The following is a 13,398-nucleotide window of genomic DNA, read 5'->3' as shown; positions in this document are numbered from 1 at the left end:
GAAGACAAGAATAAATTAAAGAAAAGCCTGCAAATGACAGGGTGGTGAACAGTGTGTCTTTAAAAGCACCAAACAATCTTCTAATTGAATGTTTAGTTTTTTCCTCACACTGTTTGACTTTTTTCCAGCAGGGCACTCACACTGTTATACATTATTTTGTAAACTGAAATTATCCAAGTGTTCTGGCATTTAGGGGAGTTGCAGCCAGGCTGTGGGCATGCGGAGAAAGGAAAGACGGCCAGGCTAGAGCAGTGGCTCCCAACAGCAGGGACTGGCCCCACGGGACATTTAGCAATGTCTGGAGACATTTCTGGTTGTCACAACTAGGGGGATGATACTGGCATCAAGTGTGCAGAGGCTGGGGATACTGCCCAACATCCTACAATCCACAACAAAGAACTACCCAGGCCAAAAGGTCAGCAGGGCCGAGACTGAGAATGCCCGGGCTAAAGGAGGAGGCCTCACCTTCAAGGCACTGGAGGCCCTGTGGGCGCATCCAGACACACCTTCCAGGTTCACTGAAGGTGCACTGTGACTCCAGCCAAGACATGCCCCAAGAGTCTCCATCTGAAACGGAGGGTACCCCAAACACCTGCACCAGGCTGTGTGCAAACCAACGCTCTCTCCCTCTTTCTAACCTGTTCTTTATCATGTGCTTGGTTCTACATATTCGTTTCTAATTGTCCTATTACTCTCAAAGGTAAAGCACATTTTTCATTTTTAGTAAACAAACACGACGACCTGGGCAAAAAATACAGAGCTAGTGACAGAAAGAATCTTAAAAACATTCTAGAAAACTTCCTCATCTTCCAGATGGAAAACTGAGGCCCACAAAGTCTCAGTGACTTACTTGTCTGGGAGGAAGTCATCGTATTCTTTTACAAAGAAATTAAATTCCCAAAAGGGTTTGGTCATCTTATGTGACACAAGAGGATGCTTCTTTCTGGTTACTACTTGCATATTTAAAATCTTGAACCCATCATTTTGATCACATTACATATGCATTTTTTGCACCTCCATGTTCAAAATGAGGAAAAATATCAAAAAAGTTATGCATTCTATTTTTAATTCCAGTGTAGGACATTTGCTTAAAATAAGAGATTCTGCCTTGATAAAGGTGGTATGGTCTTGTGGTAAAAATATACAAATAGATAAACACATTCATTTTCACGTATAAGTGACTTAACTAATGTACAGCCCATACATAAGCAGGATAGTAACACATTTTTCAAAGTAGAAAATAAACAGAAATGTAGGTTCTACAGTGAGGAAAGAACAAGGAAAAGCGCTCATGTTGCTCTATACTTATTAATGTTCGTCTTTAACTTCAGATCACCTTTCCCCCCGGATCTTTTATAGGAGTAGTTGTGAGAAAGACCAATCTATTGAAAGACAACGATTGGAAAATTCCTAGTGAAATTAATAGAATAAAACTCAACTTTTGAAAGTATTTTTTTGCCTCTAGTTATTCAATTGCTTTTCTCTCCTCTTACCTTATGTAATGTGGCTTACTATTTATGTCAAGTACCCAAAATTACAGTGGGGAAATGCATTTGCTTTAAGAGTTCGTATTTTAGTTGGGTAGATGGAGAGGTCTGCCAACATACTTTCTCGTCATCAATAAGAGGTAAAACCTGCCTTTTCTCTTAGAATATTTATTTTCCTTGAAAGTTAAATGCCATTCTGCCTTGTAAAGTGAGCTGGCTCAGTCCTTTCTATTCCTAACAGCTTTTTCAGTAGTCAGTCTATGAACTAGACAGGAATAGCAATGCTTACGTGGGAGCATCCAAATCATGTCCATAATAATTATGAATTTACAGAAACAAAAGAATCTCTACTGAAATCATGCCTCCTCTGTTCTCAGCGCCAGCTTGTCTTTATGAACTCAGGCAGGACTTGCACACGTCTCCCCCTCCACATCCTCACTGCCTTCCACCCCCCTTAAGGATGACCAACGCGGCCGCTCCACCATCACTCCCGAAACTGCTCTCACTGTAGGACCCAGTCACCTCCTGCCACTTCACAGGAGATCTTTTGGTCCTATTTGTACCTGATCTTTCCCCCCTTCTCTTGGCATAACATTCTCTCTGGGTTTTTTCTTGACTAACTTAAAAACTATTGTTTCTCAAGTGTCTGTTTTGGTCTGCTTCTGAGCACTCATTGCAATATGTGGAGGTAGAAAGAGGAAAAGGACACAGGAAAGGACCCTGGGAAGATGCACCAGGAGGGAAAGCAGGAGACCATGGGGTCCCAAAAGCCAGATCAGACACCACAGTCCTCAGTGTCCAAGCCCAGGTGACAGCCCTTATTGCTCACTTCAGGGAGCACTAAGGACCATCAACATGCCCCAAACCCTTCCACTTCTGCCCACCTCCTCTTTAACTAACTTAGTTTTCCCCTGCATTATTGAAAGTGCCTTCCTGCTTTAGTAGTTTCCTCCTCTAGTACTTTCTTCCTATTGTAACAAGAATAATTTTTAAAGCACAGATTTGATCACATTAATTTCCTGCTTATACTATTATCCTAAGGATGCTGGGAACCAGTGAAGCATCCAAAATCCTACACCTGACAAACAAGACTTTTCATCATTTGGCATTTGCTTATCTCCACAGAGGAACGTTTCTTGCCTTTTCACAACACTCTGTACTCAAGTCACATCTGATAACTTATGTTACCTCCTACATCCCAGTGCTTTCTCCTCTAGGCCTTTCGGACCCTCTGCTGGATCATTCTCTTTCCCACAGCACACCTACCTGCTGCTCATCCTGTGAGCTTCGTATTAGCTAGCACACTTCCTCCTTCCTCCAAGGCCAGGCCCTAACTTGCACCCCAACAGTACTCTGGATTTATCCTTCATGTACCTCTAATCAAACTGCGTTACAATTACTTGCTTGTTTATATTTGCCAATTCGATCCCAGAGACCGCCTGGGTTTCACTTGCCTTCCTATTTCCAGTGCCAAAAATAGTCTCTGAGGTACACAGGCACATGATACATATTTATTAATAAATGTTCCGTTCATGATGTCAGATGTGTAGAGGAGCTAGTTAATATCAAGACTTGGTTGATTAAAGCCAGGTGAAACTATTTCTATTATTGCACCAATAAGAAATTCACAAAGACATCAAAGTAGCTTCCAAAATCCTTAACTAATCAGTGGCAATAGAGGCACTGCAGACAGGTTTAAAACTGGCAAACGTGGCTTGTATGCAATATCTTAGAACAGAGTTTTAAGTAAGAAAGGAACACAATAAAATGTGGTCTTTAGAGAGATCACTCCTACAAAAGGAGAGCAGCTCATGTGAATACATCTGAAGAGAGTTCTAGCATGCTTTGTCTGGATTAGCTGGGAAAACCACCAGGGTTCACTTAGATCCTCCCTGAGAGGTAGGGAAGGCTCTGCCCCACTGCACTGTGAATAGTGGATCCCTGGGAATATTTTTATATACTCAGCATCAGATACAGTCTGGGATATGGGAAAAGCTCAATAAAATAAAAAGTTGAATGAATGAATGAATAAAAAGCTTGTTTCCAAGCCATGATGTCTAACATTAGCCAGTTATTTAAAAAATATGCACTGTTAGTAAAAACAAAAATCAAAATAAAAAATGAGGCTGGAATGACTAAGTAGTAAACTAATATGAATTTTAGAAACTAATTCAAAGTATGTGTCCTACCAACCTTGACAATTGAGCTGACTCAATTGTGTCAGCTTCCCACAGGAAGTGTAAAAGCCAGCACACTGCATTTTGCCCCACTTGTACAACACTGTCCTCCAGGGCAAGGTCTCATCACTGCCCCCAAAATATGGAGTATTATTCAAATACAAATATTAAGAAGATTATTTTACAAAGTGCTTTTTTCCAAGGTCAAAGCACGATCAAAATGACTAACCTGAGACAATTTTGTAGTGGTGGCAGGCAGAAGTGGACGACTAAACTTCTTCTGAGATCCGATGGCTGCTGGAAATGGTGGTGCAGAAAATACAGCTGCAACACAATTAATTTTGTTTATCCACCCTTGCATTTCCTCTGGACTCCTATGAGAAACAGATATATTTATGTTAGGGTATTTCTGCATCTAAGTGCATCACATCTTGCCCATTTCTCATTACTGATCTAAAATGGCATATAAAATCATTTATTCTTCTTGGTACAAATAATTCCTGACAAAACTTCATTGGAGACTAACATTTTCAAAAGCAATCACCATGGTAATAAAAGGCCCTGGAACCTAGGATCATCATAGTGTAAGGCTATGATTATCCCCCAAGGATACAGAAGGAAATACAGCAAAATCACTTCACAATAAATATTTACTAACCCCCCTACTTTCTATTTGATACTAGGCTAGGTCAAAAATTAATTTAAAAATTAACTCATCTCTTCCAATCACATAATTTGATTTTAAAATGCAACTGAGTGATAAACTGATAGAGGGAATGTAAAAGGGTACATACACCCCCTTTGGAAAGTAGTTTGGACAGTTTCTTAAAAACTATAAACTATAAATTTATTATACAACTCAGCAATTCTACTTCTAGGTATACACTCAAGGGAAATAAAAACATATAGGCACTAAAAGATTTGTATGTGAATGTTCATAGCAGCACTATTTATAAGCATCAAAAAGGATAAACACTCTAAATGTCCATCAACTAGTGAATGAATAAACAAAACATGGTCTAGGGCTTCCCTGGTGGTGCAGTGGTTAAGAATCCGCCTGCCAATGCAGGGGACACGGGTTCGAGCCCTGGTCCAGGAAGATCCCACATGCCAAGGAGCAGCTAAGCCCGTGCGCTACAACTACTGAGCCCGCGCTCTAGAGCCCGTGAGCCACAACTACTGAGCCTGTGTGCCACAACTACTGAAGCCCGCGCCCCTAGAGCTGTGCTCCTCAACAAGAGAAGCCACCACGATGAGAAGCCCGTGCACTGCAACGAAGAGTAGCGCCCGCTCGCCGCAACTAGAGAAAGCCCATGTGCAACGAAGACCCAACGTAACCAAAAATAAAAATAAATAAAATTAAAAACAAAACAAAAACAAAACCACGATCTATTTCTGTACAGTGGAATACCACGCAGCAGCAAAGGTATGGAGTGTTGAGGCAGATTACAGCATGGATGACCCCAAAACTTCATACTGAGTTAAAGAAAAGCCCATGTATTCTGTGACTGCATTTATATGGAAAATCCAGAAAGGGCAATACAAAGAGGAAACTAGTGGTGTCTGGGCTGTGGGTGAGAATGGCACAGGGGATTGGGGTGGGGTGATGAAAGTGTTCCAAAACTGGAGTGTGTTGCACAATTCTGCAAATTTGCTAAACATCATTGTACACTTAAAAGTATGTACAGTATACTTCAGTAGGACATAAAAAAATCCACCTGAGAGGGTGTGGAAATCTCCTGATGTCGGTATCATACTTTTAACTTATATGTCATGTTTGCAGAGCCCAGCACTGACAGCACTTGTGAACTCATAAACCAATGGAAGAAATAGTCCTGAACTAGGTGAGATACCTACCATGTATATAATCAATAAAAAGATGGACAAGAAGTCAGCCCATCTAAAAATCATTTCCTGTACTGAATACGCTGAAAGCTACCACCCTAACCTGACACCACATCCAGGTGTCACCCTCATCATGCCCTGCATGCCTCTCTGACCCGTGTGCCTCTCCAACCTGTTATTTCAATCGACTGATTTCTGCATCAATCCCACTTGGAGTAATTAGCTCTCCTTAGTTACCGTATCCAGCATTTTAGACATTTAAAAACAATAATGCTGGGGAACAGAATAACGTGGGGGTCCTTTATGACTAATGGCTGTGATTACACATCCGGCTGTGGCTCCCTTGTGCTGCTAGCCATCTCCCACACCAAAAACTCCTGTGTGACTTGGGTTTCCTTACAACTTCCTCCTCACCTGATGTCAGCAATCTCATGCCTTTGCAAGCTCAGCATCCCCAAATCACCAGAGTACCTGGTTCTTGTTCTCATTTCCTCTGCTAGTCTTGCACTGTTTTGATCAGCAAGCCTGCAGATACCTGTGTTTACTCTATTGATGTCAAATTTAATGCCAGTGCCTAATGCAGCCAGTTGGTAGTGCTGTGTTGAGAGTGATTCTGAAGTCAAGCTCAGGCTGTAAAAGGCATGCCATGAATAATTAACACTGCCTGCCACGGACACTGATGCTATGTGTGCTATTAAAATTCCTGTTCTAGAGGCTCAGTTCTAAACATCCAAAGTTTCTCACTTCATAAATCCAGAATTCTCCACGTGGAGTGTTCCATTTTTAATCTAAAGGCTGTCACAGACCCCTTATTAAAATGGCACTCCATCCCATTTCCTTGCCCACAATATCATTTTATATTTTCCTTCTAGTTTAATCACAAACTATTAGGGCTCAGAAGGAGAGAGAAGGGAGGGAGCAAAATGAAAATCTACACCTCTTGAACAGCCTCTGTGTGCCAGGTACTATGTGAGGCTCTTTACATGCTTCATGTCATTTGCTTCCACAAGAACCCTGAGAAATAAACATTATTAACATTATTATTATCATTATCTACACTAGCCACCAGCTGAGGTTCAAAGAGGTTAAATTTACATGATAGGACAAAGAGTTAGGAAACAGTCATCTGAATCCAGGTCTATTTTACTCACTGTGTGATAGAACTTGCATACTAACACCCTTGAGGGTATTACAGTCTAGAGGTGGTAAGTGGTTGACAAAGGGTCACAGGGCTACTTTGCAGCAAACAAAAAGCTTGCCCTAGGGTTTCTATTTCGTATTCTACTTTTCTTAGACAGTTGTCTCTCTACTGCAACCAGTTAATGACTTTGACTCCAACTCAAAAAGTTTCCCCTGCAGATCCCGATTCTATTTCTCGGTGTAAAGTGGTGCTCTGCAAACTAAATAACCAAACCAAACCAACCAGCGAAACCTACTGGGCTTGAAAAAGCAAGACCCTCCAATCAGCAGTTTTCAGTTTGAGCACATTGGGTTTCTTCTCGTAGTCCGTGGCCCGGGATGCCAGTGCGTGGTGCACACTCACAGCGTTTTTCAGGTCCTCTTCCGACAGGGCCTTTTCCGGCTTATATTCATCCTGTGGGCAGATACGAAGAAAGCAAAGACATGTTCAGACTTCATCTTCTCTTTTTAAAATCTAAGACTATAAGAAAAATTTTAGAGAATCCATGAAGGTGCATGAAAAAAGTGAAATGAATGGTGGGTAGAAACAACTCCTTGCTACTTCATAAATGTCATAAAAAATCCTGCTCTTTGAAAAGTATGCTCAGAATGAGAAAATACACATTTACCAAAGGGGCACTTTTGAAAAAGCTGGTATATAATAATTAAAGTAAAGAGCTAAGGAAGATCAAAGACAAAATATCTATCACACATGTTTTATAGTGATTTGAAATGAAGCTAGGTCTAATAGGATGATTTGGTTTCAGGAGCTAAAGGACTTATGCAAAAGCCCCCAGGATGCATCAGCAGAACTGTACTGATGGTGAAAACCCATGCCACTGTGTTTGCCCGAAAGATACTACATTTTCCCAATACTTTCTTTTGAGGCAAATATTATTAAAAGAAAAATGAACAGTAAAATAAAACAATTTCTCCAGCTGTTCTCTGAAAGAAAAGAGGAAAATCAGTTTAATCTTAAATCAGGAGAAAGCCTAGCTCTATTATCATAAATTTGGAAAATGGGTAAAATTACATAAAAAGGAGGGTGTCATGGATAGATGCAATTTTATCTTTGGGCATGATCCAGACACAATTCATAGAATTTATAAAGGTTCTTTTGTATGGCGTCCTTCCAAATGTAACTAAAAAAAAATCCCAACTAGTAGAAAAATAAGAATTTAAAACAAATGTGATATTATTATTACTATTTTATCTAGTAGTTTCCTTGGGTCCATAAGAATAAAAAAGGCCTGGAAACTAATGTCAATATAGTAGACATTACAAAGTGTTGTAGGAGATGTTTTTTAGTTTTTAGATGTTTAAGTTCCTCTCCCCGCTTCCCATATTTTATCAGACTTGATGCTAAATAAACTTGCACTTCTTCTGTAAAGAACACACACACACACACACACACACACACACACACAAGTCCTCACCTTCTAATTAGTACTAAAAGCCTAAAGGAAGACGTTGTTTATTCTGTTATCACAGTCTGGTTTTACAAATTTTCAAACGGATAATTACACTCTCCCATACCTCCTCCTCCCTTCCCCGTGGCCCCAGCACAAATCGAGCTCTTCAGAGGTCCTCTTGCCATAGATTCAAAGTGAGTCAGAAATAAACAGCAGCTGCTGATCCTTAGTGATCACTGTCAGTGACAGTGCTGAGACAAAGGTGGGAAAACCTAAGATACTCAGTAAATGCCAACAGCAATATAAAAATTACACAATTTATTATACTAAATGATAAAATTACTACTTTAAGATTGCTACAGCTCAATTTTCTTAAGCCTCAGAGATTAGGAACTGCTGTCGACAACCAGAGAAGTATGAGGAATAAAGGAGAATTATTTTAAAATCTTAAAATAAATAACAATATATTTACATGTATCTGTTCTACAATTCCCATTAATGCATAAAACTATAATCTAGCTATGTTTTGGGGTCTTGTCTTTTCTACATGGGATTTTTCTTAGTGATTTAGCATTCCAAAACTTCACAGATCTCCTTCCAGGGGAACTGTTATTAGAGCAGGAGTATCAGCTAGAGGCAGCATGACAACAAATTCCCCCCGGCCTCAGAATTAGACTGCAATAGAGCCCCGCATGGCTGGCCGTGAGCTCAGCTTACCCACTTAGCTCCAGATAGGAATCTGGGGTGGATGAATTATGGGGAATGGGGATAAGTGATCAGGGACAAAACCTTCAGAGAGTTTATACACTAAGTCCATTTCCGTACATACTGATCTCTAACACACCTGATATTTGGGTTTGCACAGAGATCAGCCTAGAAATTTGTATGCACCGTTTTTTGATATTCCAGGTCCATAATTTGGGTTTTTATCCTAATTCTTTCTCACTAGTTTCTTTTGGTTAATTTTTTGTTGTTTGAATTTAAAACGATTAGTTTTTTATTTTTCATATTTCTTCTTTAATTAAGAATTTAAGACTATAATTTTTCCTCTGAGTACAGGATACACATAGCTTGGGAATGAAGAGTATTTTTTCGTTGTTCTGTAGATGATTTGTAGTTTTATTTTTTTCTCTCTTCTTCAATCTTAGTCATGTCAAAGAATGTTTCTCAAATTTAAAGCACCTAAAGTTTTTAGTTATTTATCATTATATATTTCCAATTTTATTGGTTTGTGACCAGAGAATGTGGTCTGTAAAATGTATTTTATTTACTTAAAATTCGCTAAGGTTAATTTCTCAAGGTTTTCCAACAACTTGTTTAGTTTTTGTTATTGTTCCATGGACATAAAAAAAAAGTTATTCTCTGGGCTTCCCTGGTGGCACACTGGTTGAGAGTCCGCCTGCCGATGCAGGGGACACGGGTTTGTGCCCCGGTCTGGGAAGATCCCACATGCCGCGGAGAGGCTACACCCGTGAGCCATGGCCGCTGAGCCTGCGCGTCCGGAGCCTGTGCTCCGCGACGGGAGAGGCCACAACAGTGAGAGGCCCGTGTACCGCAAAAAAAAAAAAAAAAAAAAGTTATTCTCTGAGGGATGAGTGTGTATTTATATTCAAGTTTATTGATTCAGTTCCTCTATGTTCTTACAGTATTTTTCTACCATGTTCTGTGTGCTATTTATTATTTTAAAATGTTCTTCTTTATCCACGTTAGTGCTTACTTACATAAGATGGAAACTTAAAAGGCTCTCTTCTCCCACCAAATGCTCTATTTCTCTGTATCAACAGGACTTTTAAAATAGTTTCACTTCCCTCCCTACCCTTCCCATTAATCCTAAATTTTGATAAAAGTTTAGTATGTTTTATTCTGCAATCTTATTAAAATTATCTTGTATTATGTATTTTCTGTTTCAAGAAATCCTATCTTGCACTTACATTACATATTCCCTGAATCTCTCCTTATTCTTTTAGATTTAATTGTGTCCATGTTTCATTGCTCACCTACTTTCTATCTTTTCTCCATCTTGAGGTCTCTTTTCTCATCCCTTTGTTATTCTCTCTTCTTGCAAGTACTTTTCTCAGGTGGGTGATGTCCTCCAGTCCTTACTTTCAAGTGTCTCTTGCTTTCTTTCTCAGGTGGAGAACTGGGTATGGAGCTTTGGGCTGCAGTCTTTTTCCACTCAGTACTCTGCAGATGCTATTCTGTCTTCTAGCTTCCAGTTTTACTAAAGTCCAAAACCAGTCTGATTCTCTTTTGCTTTTCTTATATTTTCTGTCAGGAATCTCATAGGGTTTTATTTTTATCCTTAGAATTTAGGAATTTTTGCTCAGCCATGCCCTAACATTCTCATCTATCTGATCTGGAACTAAAAAAATCCCACCCTAGTTCTCCTTATATGATCACTCACTTGCACTGCTGACAGCTGCTAAAGACAACCAACCCAGCTATGAAGATGTGTGCCACCCAGACATATGGTCTCCAGCTATGGCTGCACCCAGTGCCGACCGACAATGCTTTTACTCCTCTACGATAACCCCTCTGGTCCATTCTGCCAAACGTCCACCATTCTCTTCAACACTCCTATCCCAGGACAAAGATGGTTAAGAGCACAGGTGCCTGGGGTTAGACCCATCTCTTCAAATGTCTAGCTCTATTATGGTACTTAACATTTCCATGACCAGAGGCAAGTTATTTAAACTCATTAAACTTCATTTTCTTTGCCTGAGGAGTAGTGATAATACTTTCCTCATAGAGCTGTAGGATGAAATTCAATGAGATACTATTTTTCTAAAACTCTAAATAATGCTCACAGCAGACAGTGAGCACTTAGATGTTAGCTGATATAATCCCTAATAATAATTTTTAGTAGCATATAGCTTGAACTTGTATTTTATAAGGTCAAGCTTGTAAATTTCAAACTTTCTGCTTACATGCCCTGTAAACGCATATTTTGTGACCACCTTTATCCTCTTTCCTCCTTACACAGAGGAGTCCTGCTCAAGGCTAATCCTGTACTCCAGGATCAACCTCCACCAACCCTTCCTAGGATCTTATTGCGTTGGTTATTATCCTTCCACTATATTTTAAATCATTCGTTATCTACAGGCTTCTTCCCCACAGCCTATAAATACCCTCAAGGTCTCTCTATTATTTGTAAGATAACAGTCCCTCCTGAATATTGCTTTCTGCTAGCTGTCACCTCTAGCTGTCACCTCTCTTTTTCCTTTATATAAAATGAGTTAGGAGTCCACATTAACTACTTTTATACATTAATTTCCAGTTTACCCTTTAACCCACTGGAACCTGGAGTCCATTTCTACACTTCATTGAAACTGCTCTGGCAAAGGTCGGCAATGACCTCCTAACTGCAAAATTTAATAGATTCTTTTAAGTTTTCGTCTTACAGCACTAAAGGAAGTCAACAATACTCTTGAAATTCTTCCATGGCTTCTCCTTACAATTCTCTCCTGGTTTCTCCCCTATACGCTGACCATGACTCTGCTGTCTCTTCTTTAGCCTGTTTGTCAGCTGTCAGTTCTGCCACTGGCCTTCATTCTTTCTCATCCCATAAATGCGTCTTGGGATGATTACGACTACAGTTGACGCTTGAACAACGCATGGGTTGGGGCAAGTGAAGATCCACATATAACTTATAGTCTGCCTTCCATTTATGAAGTTCCTCCCTAACCTCTGTTCCTCTGTATCCACAGTTCTCCGTGAGTGAATTCAACCTCCTATGAATCATGTAGTATGTAGTGCATTACTATTGAAGAATCCGCTGACAAAGTGAACCTGTGCAGCTCAAATTTGTGTTGTTCAAGGGTCAAATCTACTCTTATCAGTTGAAGTCCCACCTATATCATGATGCCTAACAAACTGCTGCAGATGAATAAGAAACCCAAGACCAATCCTTAGCTATTAATATTGGATGACTTAGACCTTTGGAGCAACTACACATATTCTTGGAGCATATTCTCTCTGCTGTTATTTTCCTTTAAAACCAAGCTTAAAGGATGACATTCTTAGACCTCTCTAAAAGTGCGAAGAATTTTAAAATGCAACATTTATTATAGCTCTAAGTAAAAGTGAACAGTAATTATCAACTTGGAAGAATTGCACCATGGTTCCTGAAGAGGACTCTAAGACAGTTTCCTAAACTCTTAAGGTACCTAATATTGGAAGGAAAATACTGCACAGGCCAAAAATGGACGATAAGATCTATTTACTTAGGATAAAACCAAAGTCTAGGAATTTCAAGTCTAACATGGGCTTCCACTCTTTTAGTTGATAGTAATATTATTTTACCATTAAAACAAAAAGGCAAAATATAAACCATACATGTTTGGCATTCTGAATTCCTACTAGAAAATGTAGCTCCAAGTCCATTAAAAAAATGAGCAAAACTCAGCGTAGATTGGAAAAATTAGAGTTGACAATTGAATAAAAAGAAAAGACTTTATCCTATGGAGTTCATTCTGACATCTTTATTTTTCACTACTTAAAATTGAAGATGGTTTAAATGACGGTATTGGGAAGGAGGAAATAAGGGATAAATTATTGTAATCAAACCATTTCAAACCTAAGACTCTTGGCTGTGCAAACTAAATGAGAAAAGAGAGGAAGGTAAATTCAATCAAGAAATTCTGTAAGAAAAGAAAATGCTCTATGACACCTAATTACTATCTATTTTCTCAAATGAAGGGTGAAAATGATGCCTAAAAACATGTTACTCTCCTCTGTGTTCACTGCAATCTATGTCTTTTTATCTAGGATGATTCATTAGAGCACTCTACCACCCTAATAAGCACTAAGAATTTGATTTCACAATATGCTATTTATTTTAAATTCATTTAAAGCATGAAATGAAAAACTTTCTTCTTTTTCTTAAGAAGCTTGTTAATTAAATGTTTTGTGAAGTTGGATCATAACACACAGATCATCTACATATGTACAAATAATTGGTTGGCATCAAGTCTGAAAATCTGTACCCTCAGGTGAATATAAAGTCCAATTTGGAAAGTGACCAAATCTAAACTGAAATTCATCAATGTCAATTAAAAAATGCTCAGATTCCAGTTTTCAAAGTATAAGGCACAATTGCTATACCTAATTAAAACAATTTAAAACAAAGCTGAAATAGTCTTGATTTCCACTGAGCGAATATAGATGGGAAAACTGAGGACAGCCTTGAGAGGCTATGAGGATTTAATAAAAATGTCAGTAATTAAAATAAACTGGATCTTAAACTGTCCATTAATTCTTGATTTTAAAAAAGGCATTAAAAGCATTTTTCATAATTTG

At 39.0% G+C, this 13,398-nt stretch overlaps 1 protein-coding gene across 10 annotated transcripts in view; it reads right to left on the bottom strand.

Annotated features, from left to right (window-relative positions):
• The window catches only part of PSD3 (pleckstrin and Sec7 domain containing 3), a gene marked incomplete at both ends in the record, with an annotated part of 558,422 nt that overhangs the window by 32,477 nt on the left and 512,547 nt on the right, over window positions 1-13,398 (bottom strand). For all 10 annotated transcript variants that reach the window (XM_082680187.1, XM_082680189.1, XM_082680194.1 and 7 more), the window contains 2 exons: window positions 3,894-4,038; window positions 6,946-7,103. In XM_082680187.1, coding sequence (XP_082536313.1) covers window positions 3,894-4,038; window positions 6,946-7,103 — 303 coding nt within the window. The remainder of the gene's footprint in view (window positions 1-3,893; window positions 4,039-6,945; window positions 7,104-13,398) is intronic.

Source organism: Grampus griseus (genome assembly GCF_964374135.1).
Source record: "Grampus griseus genome assembly, chromosome: 21".
NCBI classification, from domain to species: Eukaryota; Metazoa; Chordata; class Mammalia; order Artiodactyla; family Delphinidae; genus Grampus; species Grampus griseus.
The sequence above is the reverse complement of the archived record's forward strand: the minus strand, read 5'-3'. Positions and strand labels throughout refer to the sequence as shown.